The sequence below is a fragment of the Rissa tridactyla genome, chromosome 14 (assembly GCF_028500815.1).
Source record: "Rissa tridactyla isolate bRisTri1 chromosome 14, bRisTri1.patW.cur.20221130, whole genome shotgun sequence".
NCBI lineage: Eukaryota > Metazoa > Chordata > Aves > Charadriiformes > Laridae > Rissa > Rissa tridactyla.
This window is the reverse complement of record NC_071479.1, coordinates 3,271,542-3,286,049: the sequence shown is the minus strand read 5'-3', so window position 1 is coordinate 3,286,049 and position 14,508 is coordinate 3,271,542. Positions and strand designations below refer to the sequence as shown.

At 44.1% G+C, this 14,508-nt stretch overlaps 1 protein-coding gene across 7 annotated transcripts in view; it reads right to left on the bottom strand.

Annotated features, from left to right (window-relative positions):
• The window catches only part of CCDC187 (coiled-coil domain containing 187), a 44,763-nt gene extending 31,033 nt beyond the window's left edge, over window positions 1-13,730 (bottom strand). For 2 of the 7 annotated variants that reach the window (XM_054220179.1, XM_054220181.1), the window contains exons 1-12: window positions 13,426-13,730; window positions 12,983-13,066; window positions 12,620-12,663; window positions 11,715-11,808; window positions 10,536-10,605; window positions 9,459-10,087; window positions 7,941-8,093; window positions 4,728-4,856; window positions 3,504-4,249; window positions 3,045-3,136; window positions 1,890-2,566; window positions 960-1,059 (exon numbers count right to left, since the gene is read on the bottom strand). In XM_054220179.1, the coding sequence (XP_054076154.1) occupies window positions 960-1,059; window positions 1,890-2,566; window positions 3,045-3,136; window positions 3,504-4,249; window positions 4,728-4,856; window positions 7,941-8,093; window positions 9,459-10,087; window positions 10,536-10,605; window positions 11,715-11,808; window positions 12,620-12,663; window positions 12,983-13,025 (2,777 nt within the window). In that variant the 5' untranslated portion in view covers window positions 13,026-13,066; window positions 13,426-13,730. Of the gene's footprint in view, window positions 1-959; window positions 1,060-1,889; window positions 2,567-3,044; window positions 3,137-3,503; window positions 4,250-4,727; window positions 4,857-7,940; window positions 8,094-9,458; window positions 10,088-10,535; window positions 10,606-11,714; window positions 11,962-12,619; window positions 12,664-12,982; window positions 13,067-13,425 lie in introns of those variants that run through there. The other 5 variants (XM_054220182.1, XM_054220180.1, XM_054220185.1 and 2 more) reach the window with 5 other exon arrangements.
• Between the last annotated feature and the right edge of the window lie 778 nt (window positions 13,731-14,508).

Below are 14,508 nucleotides of genomic sequence, written 5' to 3'. Positions count from 1 at the left end.
TTCTCTGTTGTTGGCTGTCATCTACATTAAACATTTAATTAACGTAGGCTGACTGAAAACAACCTACATTAATATAATCCTTTTTTCTCAGCTTCCTGCTTCAAAACCTATTTTGAATAATCATTACCATGCTCCGACATGTGTCCTGCTCAAGGAAACTTGATGTTCGTGAGTAGGTGTTGTTCCACATACACACAACCAGTAGAGCTGCAGTAATCAGAATTTTTCACCCGCTTTTGGAGCAAAGTGAGTGAAAACAATTATTAAAAATGAATTTATAGTATTCAGTTCATTAAATCACTCTTTAATCCCCTGCAAAAAAAGAGATCAGTGGAGATTCAACTAGGCACTCGTAAAGATAATCAATTCATTCTTCTGCCAATGCCATATGTTAAAATACCGAGGGGTTTATTCTACCGGGGCGGGGAGGGAGGCAGAGCCCCGTGTCCCTTCCCGAACACGCGTTGCTGGCCCGCGGGGCTCCGCGGGCGCGGGCTCGTGGCGCCACCTGGCGGACAGTCCCGGCGCCGCCGCCGCCACTGCCCCCCGCCCGACCCGCCTCCTCCCGGGGCCTGTCCCTGGTCCGCAGCGCGGGGGACAGACAGAGCTCCCCCGGACAGGCGGGACAGGGCTTGGCTACGCGGAAAGAACCTCCCCCCCCCCCACTCCCAGTCTCCTCACGCCGCTGGCGGGTTGCATCTAGGGCAAAACTCCTGCAGGGGAGATTCATCTCGCCCAGAAAAAACCCCAGCTGAACCTTTCCTATTGATCTTCCCGCTCTCTACAAATAGGTGGTTCCCTCTTTCAGTATATCTTGTGTCAAAATCTGCCTACTTGGCAATTCGCTTCGTAAGGAGTAAAGAGCAGTCTGGCTCCATGCTGAATTGGTGCTATTTATTTTAACTACGTGTGTGTGTGTGGTGCATTTAGCAGAGAATAATATATCCAAATTTGTTTACCTTCTAGTGAGGAATCTGTGAGATGGAGAGGCTGGGCTGGTTATTGGCTTTTCATGCAATAGGCTTATGTCCACCTCGGAGCCCTTATTCACAGGAAAACCTTTTAAAAAGACAAATGAAGGCATTTAATAAATATGCTCTTTGTAGAAATGAAACGGCCCAAGCTTTGGCATCTATTCTCTGCCTGTTTATGTGTGAGCACTTAACTTCCATATAGTTCTTTTTATCCACAGATTTCTAAGTATGTGGGGTTAGGCTTATAATTCCTTTCTTGCTTCTGGGAAAGCCTAGGCACCAGAAGGTGAAGCGATGTGTCCAAAATCAATGGCAAAGCCACAGATAAAATGAAGAGATGTAGTTTCACAGGTGCAATGAGAGGAGAAGAAAGTAATTAGATCATTATCTAAGTTAGATCATTACTTCTTAATGTGATAGCCTCTACTTCAGTCCTCTCTCTCCTCTCGCAGGGGGACTGGCAGACTTTTCAGTGCTAATCAAACAGATATATAAGAGAAGTCAGTCACTACTAAGATTCTGGCAACCTCCTGATCTGAGGAGATTTGCTGAAATGTCATGGTTCTGCCCTACTAATCTGAAGATACTGAACAGCACGTGGTGCAGCGCTTGTACTTGCTGCTGTCAGAGGGTCCCTAGGCTGCCTTTGCTGCTTGCTGAGGGCACCCGTGACTCTTGTTGGCATTAAACTTGTGAGCTGTGCAGAGAACAAGCCTGCAAACACTCAAGGCTTCAGCGACTGCTCCCTCTGAGCAGTACGGATACAGCCTAGAGGACCTACTGCTCAGGGATTTTCCAAGACATAACACTTCCAATAGCCAAGGGGAGATCAGGCTTAAACACTGCTTTGTAGCTTTGAAAGACTTGGGCTATGGCATCTGAGCCTCACTGCTGCATCGTGTCAATGTGATCTACCTTGCAATGTGTTGCTCAGGTCTTTCCCAGTGTTGAGATGCCTCTGTCCTGCATTATGAGTCCATGGTAGTTCTTTGCTCATTGCTCTCCCACCAGGCAAAGGAACGGATATTTCCTTCTCTCTCTCCAGGGCTGTTGCTCCTTTGGTGCTACCCACAAGGCTAATCCTGCCCCATCTATGAAATTCTCTATCTGATGACACACGTAACACATCAGGGTCTGGGGTGTCCAGAAGCATTTGTATAGTCATTGTCCTGTCTTGCTCATCCTTGGATGTCTCAGGCTTTGGGACAGAGGATAATTCATTGTAAAGGTCCAAAGTTGTCTCTGTTGATGTTTTGTCAGCAGAGTCTTTAATCCAGCTTGCTGCATTCAGTCTTTTAGTTGCCATCTCAATCTTTTCTGCAAGTTCCTTGGATAGACTATGTATGGCTTTCACTCGGTCCTGTTTACTTCTGTATGGAGAAAGACCAGAAGTCAGGTCCTTGGAGTAAGATTTTGCATGTTTCTGAGGAAGGGAAAAGCTCAGAGGAGGCGTACGCAGAGCTGGGGGAGAGCAGTCCCTCAGGTCTTCACATTTCAGAGGACTGAGAAACCAGCATTCAGATTCCCGTGGTGCTGGAGAAGGTAATGCTGCTCTTTTTTGAGGGGATTGAGCCATGTATAGAAGTTGATTCCTGTTTAAACAAAAAGGAGAAATGTCACTTTATGAAGACAAAGTAACAGTAGCTTTCTGCACAGACCAGTATCCTCAGCTAAAGCGCTTCACAAAAGAAAAAGAAACAGATTTCCCCGTCTATAGATACATTTGTCAAATGATAGATTCAGGATGGAGCATGAACTGCTGACAGATGCAGAGAAGAATCAGCCTGGGGCTGGCAAGGAATTATTATTATTTAAAAATACAAAGCCTAAAAGTAGGCTGAAAAGTTTGCCTCAATCTGGAGAGCCAGAGCATCGCTGTCCTTCCACGCTCAAAAGCGCTCTCCGATGCTCCTGCATTCTGTAACTGGGGTAAGGCTGATTTTAAGGTTAGATAGGACAGTACAGTAGACCATTACTCTATTTTTTTATAGTTTACAACAGAATAGTATGAAAAGTCTGCAATGTGTGCTGAGAAAGAGGCTTTCTATGATGCCTTTTATGTCTGCGTACCTGCTTCTGTGATCTTTACTTAATAGAGTACATGGTGTTTTATCCACACAGGTCATGAAACTGCTCTCCAGGATTCCACCACTGATTTGCTCCTAAGACAGAAGGGACCATTAGTGTAAGCACTAAATAGCTAGGCAACATGAGGGTAATATTTGGCTTTTGTTCCACTTAATAATCAGTTTGTGTAACTGGAAAACTGCGTGCACAAAACAACAAACCTGTTCTTTTAGCTCAAGCAATGAAGATTTCCAGGCTTTTGACCCTGAAGTCAAGGGTTCCAGCCTTACTAATGAGCACAGCAGTTCTTGCCATAATTAGAAGTTAATTGCTTTATTTTTCCAGATAAAACTTTTTCTCCCTGGCATTTCAAAGCATTTGTATGAAGTGTTTCATCTCCTACATGGTGCTGTACTAATCAAGATTGGAGGGGTTTCAATCTGCCACTCCTTTACAACTTACTTGCTCAAGTTTAGGCTGCGGACTTTCTTTTGCAGGTGCTGTTTCCCCAATGAACTTGCACAGCTGGTCAGAACACGTTTTCTTTCCAATAGCTTCTTTCTGTTTCCTGTATACTTCTTGCAGTCTCTTATTTCTCATCTCCATGGCCTGCACCAAAGACTTTTTCTTTTCTAGTCTTTTTTTCCTTCTTTCTTCATTCTTTCGTTGCATAAATTCCTGAACAATTTCAGGGCTGTAGGGGTGAGGTTTTTTAATGTTTACCCTCCTCTTTGAAGGGTGCTTAAGGTTTTCTTTCTCAGACCCTTTCTTTGCAGGGCTGCTTGAGCCTTTCTGTCTCTGAGATGTGCTTTTTCCCCTGCTGCAGCTTTCTAAGCGGCTGGGCTCGGCTCCATCTTCCATTAATGAAGATTGTGCCTTCTCCCCCCTGAAGGCAGAGGGAGTTATGCCCCGAGGTCCAGATGAAGGAGAATGCATCCCTGGGTATCGCTGCAGAACTTCTACCTTTCCTTTTGCAATGTCTTTCACGAGCCTGGTACGTCTGTGATCATCATGACACTGGCTTTGCAAATGCAGGTTCCTGAGTATTTGTTTTGTACCCTTGGTTGGTGCACTGCTGCCCCTTTCAATAGGCTTGCTGGGGGGCACCGCATAGCTTTTGAATTCAGGGCTTTTCCCCACAGGTTCATTTCCCTTTTCTCTGGAGCTGTTTTCCATTGCTGGCATTGCTACAAATCCTCTACCAGGTTCTGTGGGAAGCATTTTGAAAAAACAGTGGCGTTATTACTTCAGAGATGTATCAATTCCTGTATCCTGCATCTCAAAACCTGCTTCCTATTATAGGTCTGAGGCCTATTTGCATGTGTAGCCAAGGCTTGTATGTCTGTTGTAAAATCTGCAACGCCCTAAGGAGAAGACAGGTCCGTAAATGCAAAATTTGAAGTTGCAATGGCCATTTGTACAAATGATGTGCAGTTTGTGGCCCTTCAGAATTTAATATATATGGGCAGTGAAACCCTTTATCTCATAAACCTCTTGTGCTTGTCAGTGTAGCACAATGAGAACACAGTGGCCAGCTTCAGCTGTTGGTAGACCCAGGGAAGCTGTGTCTGGCAAACCAACCCAGCTAAAGAGCAGAGTGTGCTACTATGTGCAGGACGTGATGCTGATGCTGTATCTCTTTCTTTGTGTGCCAAAACAACTAGTGTAGTAGAGAGGCAACTGTACCAAAGGTATTTGCTGTGGTCTGCTCTTCAGCTGTGCTCCTCAGATTTGGAAAAGTAGGAAGTGGACCAAGCAACTTTCTCGCTAACTTCTGACCTTCTCTCCATGCAGAAGCACCAGGTAACTTTGCACCTGAAACAAAGGATTTGTTAATTAAACCCTCACATTTTCTTTGAAAGAAAATTGTAACTCTATCATAAATCTTTTTAATGGCAGTTTCCAGGATTCACACTCAAGGTGTGGGGAGATCTAAAAAGTTTCAGTCAGAGCAGGCTGAAACAAAAAGTTGATGCTACTTTGATACCAAAAAATTTTTAAAGGGCTCAAACTTTGGAGGCTGTCACTCTGCTAGTGTCTATTCACCGACTGACAGAGAGCTGGTTCATGAATCAGTTGAGGGCAACACATGAAGGTTCAGTGATCTCCTAAGGCTTTACCATTAACATTTATATAATTTAACAGTTGTAGCACGTTCACACAGTTCTTACAAGCTTTACCCAGAAGCCATTGACTCCCAGAGTTCTCAAGAACACTCAGAGGAGGTCGGGACGTTGATCTGAGAGTGTCATAGAGCTTTATTCTATGACGGCAGCTGCAGACAGCTGGTACTTACTGCGTACCAGCAGATTTGAGAACTGGAGGGAGGGGGATAACAAAAATGTGATTTTCCTTGTGATTACTTCAAACTCACTAGAGTAATTCATTTTTAAACTGGTGAGAATCAGCAGGATGCAGTGTGGAAGAATCAATGAATGACAGAGGACGAGAGACAATGTATAATGCAAAAATAAATGATACAGTATGCAGCACAAACAAATGATTCTTGCTTAATAGGTGGTGTCACATAATGGACAATATTTATCACTGTTTTACTTCATGATTTCAGATTGCATTCACAGCATGCCAATACTTGCACTGGCATAATTATGTATTTATTGCAAACAGAATCATAGAATGGTTCAGGTTAGAAGGGACCTTAAAGATCATCTAGTTCCAACCGCCTTGCCATGGGCAGGAATACCTCCCAGTAGACCAGGTCGCTCAAAGTCCTGTCCAACCTGGTCTTGACCACTTCCAGGGATGGGGCATCCACTACTTCTCTGGGCAACCTGGGCCAGGTTGTCCAGCAGCAGGTGACTAAACAGGTACTTATTTGGTTTTTGCATGGAAATCCTCCCCACCAAATTCTCTCCCAATAAAAATATTCAAGTTTGTTATTTTAAATAAAAGATTTTGCTCTTAAGTCAGTATCATCCTCAGTTCAAAGATGTGGTTCAGTACTCAGTCAACTGACCGAGTCAAGCTTTTCTAGCTTCTGTTCAGTAAACCTGTCGGTGAGCTGAGCTGACTGTGCAGCACCTCTGAGAATCATCTGTTGGACACAAAGCACTTTTAGAGACTGACTGGCTAATGGGATTGTCCTGAGATTCCCCTTTGCTTTGTGAACAACAGCTGTAAGGCAACATTGCCTCCGCTAACAGCCCTGGGCTCCGTACCATAGCCACTGGAGGAGTCACAGCCACCTACGTCAGCAGAATTTGCAGCAGACTCTGAGATGTTCTGGAGGCTCATCTTAATCGTGCGGTTTAGGTCATGACATAAGAGAAATTATGTTTTTCAGACAAGGAATAACTTCACTCTCTGTAGGGCTGAAATCACTTCTTACAATCACGTGGACTTAGTTGGGATGCCTTCAAAGGGATTATTCACTTGACCTATGCTCTTTGGTGTTTGACAGCAGGAAGCACGGATGGAATTGCCAAAATTTGTTGGACTTGGGACAGCTGAGATCCATCAGTGTTTTTAATGAAACACCTTGCTGAATTACTTTGTTTTCTAGTTTAGCAGTATTAAAAATGCAGGATGTATTTATTTCTATGCTGTCTTAGTTTCTCTGAATGCAACTGACAAATTAATATGTAGATCTAACAGTCTTCACTTCACCATCTTGCCTGATTTCAATTAAATCTTTTTTTTATCTACACAGTGTTTATTAACTACAGAAACTATGATGCTAAAGTTCACGAGCAGTCTGTATTCCTGATGAAAACACTTGCTAGAAGGAAATTTTTTGATTTAAATATCCTCCTGTTTTTTCCTACCTATGAACAGATGAATATTTTATAGCTGTTGTGACTTAATTTTTTGTTAACTACAGCAAATTTATAATTCATCAAATTCCTGAGTACTCTGGCTCTAACCTCTGCCCCTCATTCATCTCTTTGTAGCCCTGCCTTGGCTCTTTCACTGACAGAAACTAATAGCCAATAAAGACACCATGACACTGGCAGTTACAATGATGAATGCTTCATGTGGCATGGTCTTATTATGACCCACTCTCAGAGGAAGATCAAGCCATTTTTCAAACAATCCATTAAAACAAAAAAAAAAAAAAGGAGGGAGAAGGAAATTATTATATATTTCATGCATTTTAAATAGTACTTAGGTAGCAGAGCACATGATGCCACTATGGTCATAATTTCATCTGCACAGCATTAGATAGCTTGGATTTTTTTCTTTCTGTTTCACACAAGTTACATATCTAGTACCTTGGCTAGTGTAAAATGCAACCACTTTGAGTGAGCAGTGCCCGTAGCACTTCCCCTACTTGCCTTGCTCCCCACAAAGCCTGAATGCAACTATTTCCGATGCAAAGTTAAAGGCGTAAAATTGCACCAGGAATGAAAATCTGCACTTAGACATACCAGTCAAAGTAAACTGAGAACTAGTGACTGGGATTCCTGTTCCTGCTATTGACTTTGTAGTAAGGCTGTGGATGATTCATCTGACTTTTCACTACTTTGATTCGGTCCCTATTTTGCAGGCCAGGAAATCCCTGCCTTTTGGTGGCCCTCTTAATTCATTAGGAAACACAGAACTGAATAAGTGACAGACAGCTCTTCCCACCTCGGCCGTATGGCTTATTTTTCAGTGACAGAAAGTGGTATCAGGTGGCCAGTCTGACACCGCATCCGGGGGCCTCAGCACAATTCACCAGCAGCTAACCTAGACATCAAGCCTTGTGTCCTTGTGCTGGCAGTGGTCGTCTTCCGCCTCTTTGAACAAATGCTGATTTTTATCTGTTCCCTCAATGGTTTTCTTTGTTTCCTGCTTGGTATAACTAGGCCCTGGTCCCTGACTGCGGATCCTAGGATTTGGTATTATTTTAATAACCAGCTAAAGATTTTGGCAGGTGAGTGCTCAGATGCCACTGACCTCCAGTAGTTTTGTCCATCAATTTGTGTAACTTCTCATGATTTTCATCCTTACATTTATCTTTCACTGTTCTCTCCAGAGCAGAGGACTTGGGTGAAGGCTGCCTCTGGCTTTGCATTTGAATTCTCCGTGCTGAGCTTCTCTCTCTTTGGTCTTTAATCAGAAGGGGAAAAAAAAAATACATAAAAGAATTAGTATGCAGCTAAAATCAAACTGCAGACATGACTGCTGTCACCAAACCCAGAGAAAAAAAGCAAAGCAGAAGCAGGCTTCCTAGGCCAGGCTGCAGATATCTGACAGAGGTAATATCTGGCAAAGCAGCTGGGACACTTTTTTCAATGGTAAAGTACAGTCAGACAAGCTGAACAAGCTGCATCCGAACTGAGTGTCTGGACCTGTTAATCCTCAGCCTCAGAGGCTGCCTCTGTTCTGCAAGTTGAACTGTTTGTCTGGTATTTCCCTAACTCAGTTATGTAAAATGATCTGGGATAAAAACAACCTAAACTAGCCTTCCCCCCGAGCATGTTCAGAAGAGGCTCAGCAGGGATTGTGGCTTTGGCTCCTGGGTATTAGGAGGGGTAACGCTGCGCAGTGATGACAGAAATTGCTGCCTGATTCAGCTGAAAGGGCGAGACGGCAGCACGGATGTCTGCTCCCACAGACCCAAGGTGAGCGCCATAAAATACTTCCATACATTGTTGTAAAAGGTGATTTGGAGCAAATCTAAGCCCATGGAAGCTGGTGGTGTGTGACAGGGATCATAGTGCCCAATGAATTAATGCTAATGCTATTATAGCAATAAGATTTATTATGTACAGCTTTTCAGCTCGTCTGCTCTAGTCTACTATACCCTCAGTAATCCCCCGTTGGCTGAAAAGACTGCCAAGCGGGCAGGCTAGTCAGGCTAGCCGTAGGCAGCCCTTACTCTTCGAGTCCATGTATTACTCACAGCAACCTGAGATCTTAAATCACCCTAAACTAAAGTGACAGCTGTAGATGAATGGTACTTCAGCCCCAAATTTAGCAGCAAAGCAGGATAAGGAAGTCTAATAATATTTGCTTTCAGATCCACACTAGTTCCACTGAATGAACCCTTAAATCCCCTGTAATGCCTCTGAACTACAGAATTCCTGCGTTAAATACCTGTGATGCCTCTCCAAATTACTGTGCTGCTATTTCCCATTTCATGCTTTATATCTGGCAAAAGGAAGAATGAGGGAGGAAAGGGGAGAAAAGAATATATTTGCAGCAAATTCTTTCCTATTTTGTGGAAAGAAATTTACAAATTTGTGCGTGCTGGGGAGTAAATCCACTGGAGGAGTGAACTCAGTAAGCAGGCTGATATGTATAGCACAGGGAGGTTTACGGCTCCCCCAAGGGCTGCAGAAGTAAATGAATTTATCACATGAACACGGTTGCTGCCTAACATAAACCAAAGCGTGAGGTGGAAGCTGTGGGGTTAGTTATTCAGCACTGCTAGTTTCAGCCTTTCTCCATAGACGCCAGACTACTACTGACCTCTGTAAGCTGGAGCAGGAGGAGCAGACGCCACTTTGCACACCTTCCTCTTCAAAGGTCTTTTTTGTGGTGGCTCTTTAGCATAGGCAGAAGTCAGGCACTTCTGCTCCTGAGAGGCCGCTTGCTGCTTTTGCTTCTGCTCCTGGATTCTCTTCTTGAGTTGTTCTAACTTCTTTTGGGGTGATTTCTTCCACAACTCTTCCAGCTTCTGATCACTGCGCCTGCTGGCTGATGGAAGGTGGTATGTAGGAAGCAGGACAGCCATGGGCATGGGAGCATTGCTCCGGCTGCCATGTGGGACAGCTGAGAACAGACTGCTCCCTGCGGGGGAGCGAGGTGGGTGATGCAGACAGCAGGGAGATTTTTCCCTTTCTACTGCGCGACCTCTTGAATCTGACTGCTCCCTGAAATTGTCCCATCTTGGTCTGTACAGGCTCTTTGCAGGAGATCGTGTCCCAGCCGTGCTTTCACCATCCTCAGCCTCCCTCCTGGCAGGGCTGCATGGTGCTGAGCAGGAGTCGCCCCGGGAGGAGAGAGGGGTCATTCTGGATGGGCCAGAGCTCACGGCAGGGCTCTCAAGGAAACAGCTCTGTGACCAAGCAGGGGAGAGAGCAGCACAGTTTCCCTTTCTTAAGAAAAAGAAAAACAAGACTGAACATGTAGAGTGTATTATTAAATTATTCAATAGACAGCTAATATGAGTGACAGCTGAATTTCTAGAACATGCTCCTATGGTGATCTCAGTGTCTCCACAGGATCAGCGTTTTGCCAATTACCAAGAGTTTGGCAAATGCAGATAATATTGGGAAAATACAAAGCGAACCATGGTCTGATAAGAGTTATTACAAGCACGGGCAGACAGACACAGAGAACTGATGTCAGGCCATTGGCGTGTTCCACTGTTTTATTGGTCAGCATTTCCGAGGGTGAAATTGTCTGGTGACTTTTTCTTTTTTTCTAATAAATAGTAAGGTGCTAAACTTTTTCTAAAGTCCTACATCCCAGAATTTTAAATCCTTTTATGTGTGCCTATGCTTCCTCATCCGCCAAGTGCTGTACATTAAGATTGTTATTTACCTGCAGGCTGGAGGAATCTCATTGCTCTTTTTCTCATTCATAGCTGTTTCATCTCTGTTCCTCTCCCCATCTACAGCGTAGCAAAATTATGTCAATATCAAAATGTCAAAAAGGTTCCTTAACCATTAAATTAAACCAGTTCATTTTACTGGGGACTATTCCCCAACCAAATCTGTCTCTTCGGACACCTGTGTACAATTTCCTTCACACTTGGTAACGAGCCTGCCAGCATTGCAGTTCTGGGGTGGAAAAGTGAGTTTGTACTTTGGTGTAAAAATCTCTGTGAACGCTGTCTCCATGCCACCCAGGCCTGTGGGGCAGACTGAGGATTTGGCTACTAGCTTGCACAGAAACCCACGCTACCTTTAGTAGCCTGTGTCCCAGCTATTTGAGTACCGTAGTACACGGCGTTAAAATGTGCTCCACCAGGTCACGTCATGCCCCGTGTCATTTAAACCCAGTGACAAACATTCATCTCATCTTTCCTTCCCTTTTTCAAATGGCTTGGGAGCAAGAGAAAAGATTTACGTGCAAAAATCTTCTAACAGATCAACTCAACACACCTCTCTTGCTATCCTTGTTACCGCGACCGGGGTCCAGGCAGTGGGCCATCTCCATGAGCCTGGTACAAAGCCCTACTGCGTATAGAGGAAATAGCACCCATAAATATTAAAGGCTGGCAGCTTAAACTGTTCCCAGACAATAAACCATCTCAAAACAAAATACCCAGCAGATACAGAAATAAAAACAAGTGAAGTCTTATTAGTTTTTAAGTCTTGTGTAATTTCGTTCAATTTCCTGCTTTTTTCTTGTCCCACTTTGTCTTTTAGAGATGATTTGAAACATATTATGTATTTTGTGCAAAATTAAATAAACAAAATTCTGTATTTACATCACTTCAGTTATCTCTAGAAAAAAAACCCTCAGAGGTCAGGCACAAGTGGCTTTTCCTTTGCTGTAGCTGGTGGGTATTAATGCTGCAGCTTTTGCCTGAACTTTCTCCAGCAAGGTGTGACTCCTTCTGCATTGTGAAATTCTTCTGGGAGCATTAGCAGATAGCTGAAAATATACACTTTCTTCAATAGAAGAGGACCTTTCACCATCTTTTAACACCTTCCCTTCCCTCTAGCACCAAAGCAGTCCCCTGTCTCAGCAGTTTCCCAGTAACTCAGAACTCACCAAAGCTTTTTTCATGCCAAAGCTTTCTTCTGGCTGCCTGTGATTTGGCACAACTCCACGTTTGATGATAAAATTTGTTTTCAATCCTTTGTAGCTGTGAAAAGGCAGATTTTTCTTTTGAAGGGAGACATATGTTTTTTTTCCATGGTAGCCTTTTGCTGGCATACACTGCGTCTCTGATTAATTTTGCAGCTCCTAGTTACTCTGTAAATACTGGCATGTCTGAGCATGTTCCATGTGGTATTTCCTACAGTTGGAAAGAATGCAATTGACTGGGGAGATAAGAGGTGAAATCACCTCTCTCCATTATTTACACTTTGTATGTATGTGTGCCTCAGGTTTTTACCAGAGCTGCTCTCATGTTTTTAAAAACAGCATAAGCTGGAAGTAACCCCAGCCGACAGTAACTTAAATAGTGTGATACAAGTGTCAGGCCTTGACTGCGCAAGCAACACTGCATGATTTAGACAATATGCATTCATGCAAGTAATTTCACTGTTACGATTGCAGCTGCTGTGCCTGCTATAAAAATTATTATGTTTCCTATGAAGAGGACAATAAGACAGGGAGAATTCAGAGGATGTCCCAGCTCAGTGTCAGCTATTATTCTGCTCAGGGCTTCAGTCACAAGCAAGGCAAACCTTCAGCTGTTCTTGTCATTAATTTTGAAGTGTGTTGTGAAATTTGGTAAGGTTCCTTGCTTTTCTCTTTATCCTCTCTTTGTCATTTAGCAAATGATTAAAGAGGTTATATGTTCATTGCGAAAGAACAAACAATCACTTTACATTATATCCATGAAGGAAAACTCTATGGAGGTGATGCACAGGTAGCAACAGATCCACAGATGCACAGATACAGAGCGATAAAGGATATGTGACAGCAAGTGTTCCCTGAACCGCACGTACCACTGCTTTGGCTTTCAGAAGACTCTTCCAAGCCAAGGCCACATCTGTGGAAGCGAGAGATAAAAGATATGTTTTAGCATCTCTTCACATGTGTCTTCACTATAGACAATAGAGGTTTCTGTTAGAAAGCAGCATGAAATGGGGAATTTTGGTGCTGCTGTAGGAGCTACAAGCACAGTTACAAAACTGTCCAACACTCTCCAAACTTCAAAATATTTGTTCCATTGTGTCTGAAGTCATGCAATCCAGATTAAACTAAGCACTAAATCTTTCAGCAGGAGATAAATCCTTGGTTTAAAATAAAGTTATCCAAGTCTTTGCTATGACTGTACAGAGGAAAATGGAGGCTCATTATCCACATACCAGATAGAGGATCTGATTCTCCAGATGCAAAACTGTTATCCATCTTTCAGCTGTGCTAGGGCTCTGCTTACTTGATATCCACGTCTGAAATAACCATGTGAAAGGAATAGTCATTGCTGCCCTTTGAGAACAACCTAGGTCATTTTTATGCCTTTTTTTCTCATCTATAATTGCCCATAAAGACCCTCATAATTTACATTTCTGTGGTGTTTGCAAATGTTACCTGTTATCATTAATTTTCTCAGCCTAGTGAGGGAGTCTCGGGGAGAGACAGGGATATGACACAGTTGGTAAATGTCCTGCTCTGGGTCAATACACCCTGAAGAGCTGCCCTGGGTGCTCAGGAGTCAGCGCGCTCACTTGAGGCAACAACTGTATGATCAGAGAGTCAAGGAAGTCAGCTCCCTCCCACGTCCCCCTGTTACTGCCTGGTTAACACTTACCTTTTGAAGCCTTGTCCACGCATGGAACAAAGTGTCCACCTAGGAGCTGTACAAAAGCACCTAGAGAAGCGCTCTAGAGATGATCTGTGCAGTCTTTCTACAGTGGCTAGTCCCAGAAGCCACTTCCAAAGGGAGATGTGAGAAAGATCTCAGCATTGAACATCCCAGTCGATGCTCCTTCCCTGGGCTGAGCCACCCGCAGACACCAGCTCCCTGGCACCAGCTGGGAATGCAGAAGTTCCTCTGAAACAAGTACCAGGTCAGTTCCTACCCTGCCCATGAGAGCTGGGAGGCACAGGAGGATGTCCAGCAGAGTCCCACCAGCCCAGCCAGACATCAACCGCTGCCACACCTTTGTTTGTGCCCCTCTTTGCAGGGCGACAGTAGCGACAGCACAGGGAGAGGCTGTTAGGAACAGAGGAGAAAACAAACAGCAACAAGAGGAGCCTGAAGGCTGATCTCAGTTTGCAAACATGTGGCAAGAAGCCAGCAGCTTTCTTGACAAGCCCTTGCGTCCTTTCCAGGGTGTCTGGCATCCTGGCGATGAATGCTCCCGGGGCTGGATGGCTGCAGAAGAGAAGGCAGGGCAGTGGAGGGCAGCAACCAACCTGGGAGCCAGATGGAAGCAGGTCTGCAGTTTAGGGATGGAGAGAGAATATGGTGTCAGAGCAGGGGGAGAAAGCAAACCTATTTGAGTCCTCATCACAGGGCACCTCCCCTCATTGCAGGCACCTCTTGTCATCCCAGGGCACCTTCCTCTGTGGGCTCATACAGCCTTTGATCCTCTTGTCAGCAGCACTCTCTGTCACACCCAAATCCCTGGTCTCAAGAGATCAGGGGGCTAAATTCTAAGTATTGGATTTTATTTAGGGAAGAATAAAAAAAAAAGGGGGGGGGAGGGTTCTGGTCTTTGTGATTATAAAGAAAAGCTTGAGAACATAAAGTAAGTGTACACTAAAGTCTCAGATAAGGCTTTTCCACCTTTGTGGGTGTCACTTTTTTTAAGTGTCACAGTTCTTAAGTTCTTAAAATCTGGGGGTGACCATTCTGGTTCTTCAGGTCTTGCTGTTCTTACCCTCCCAT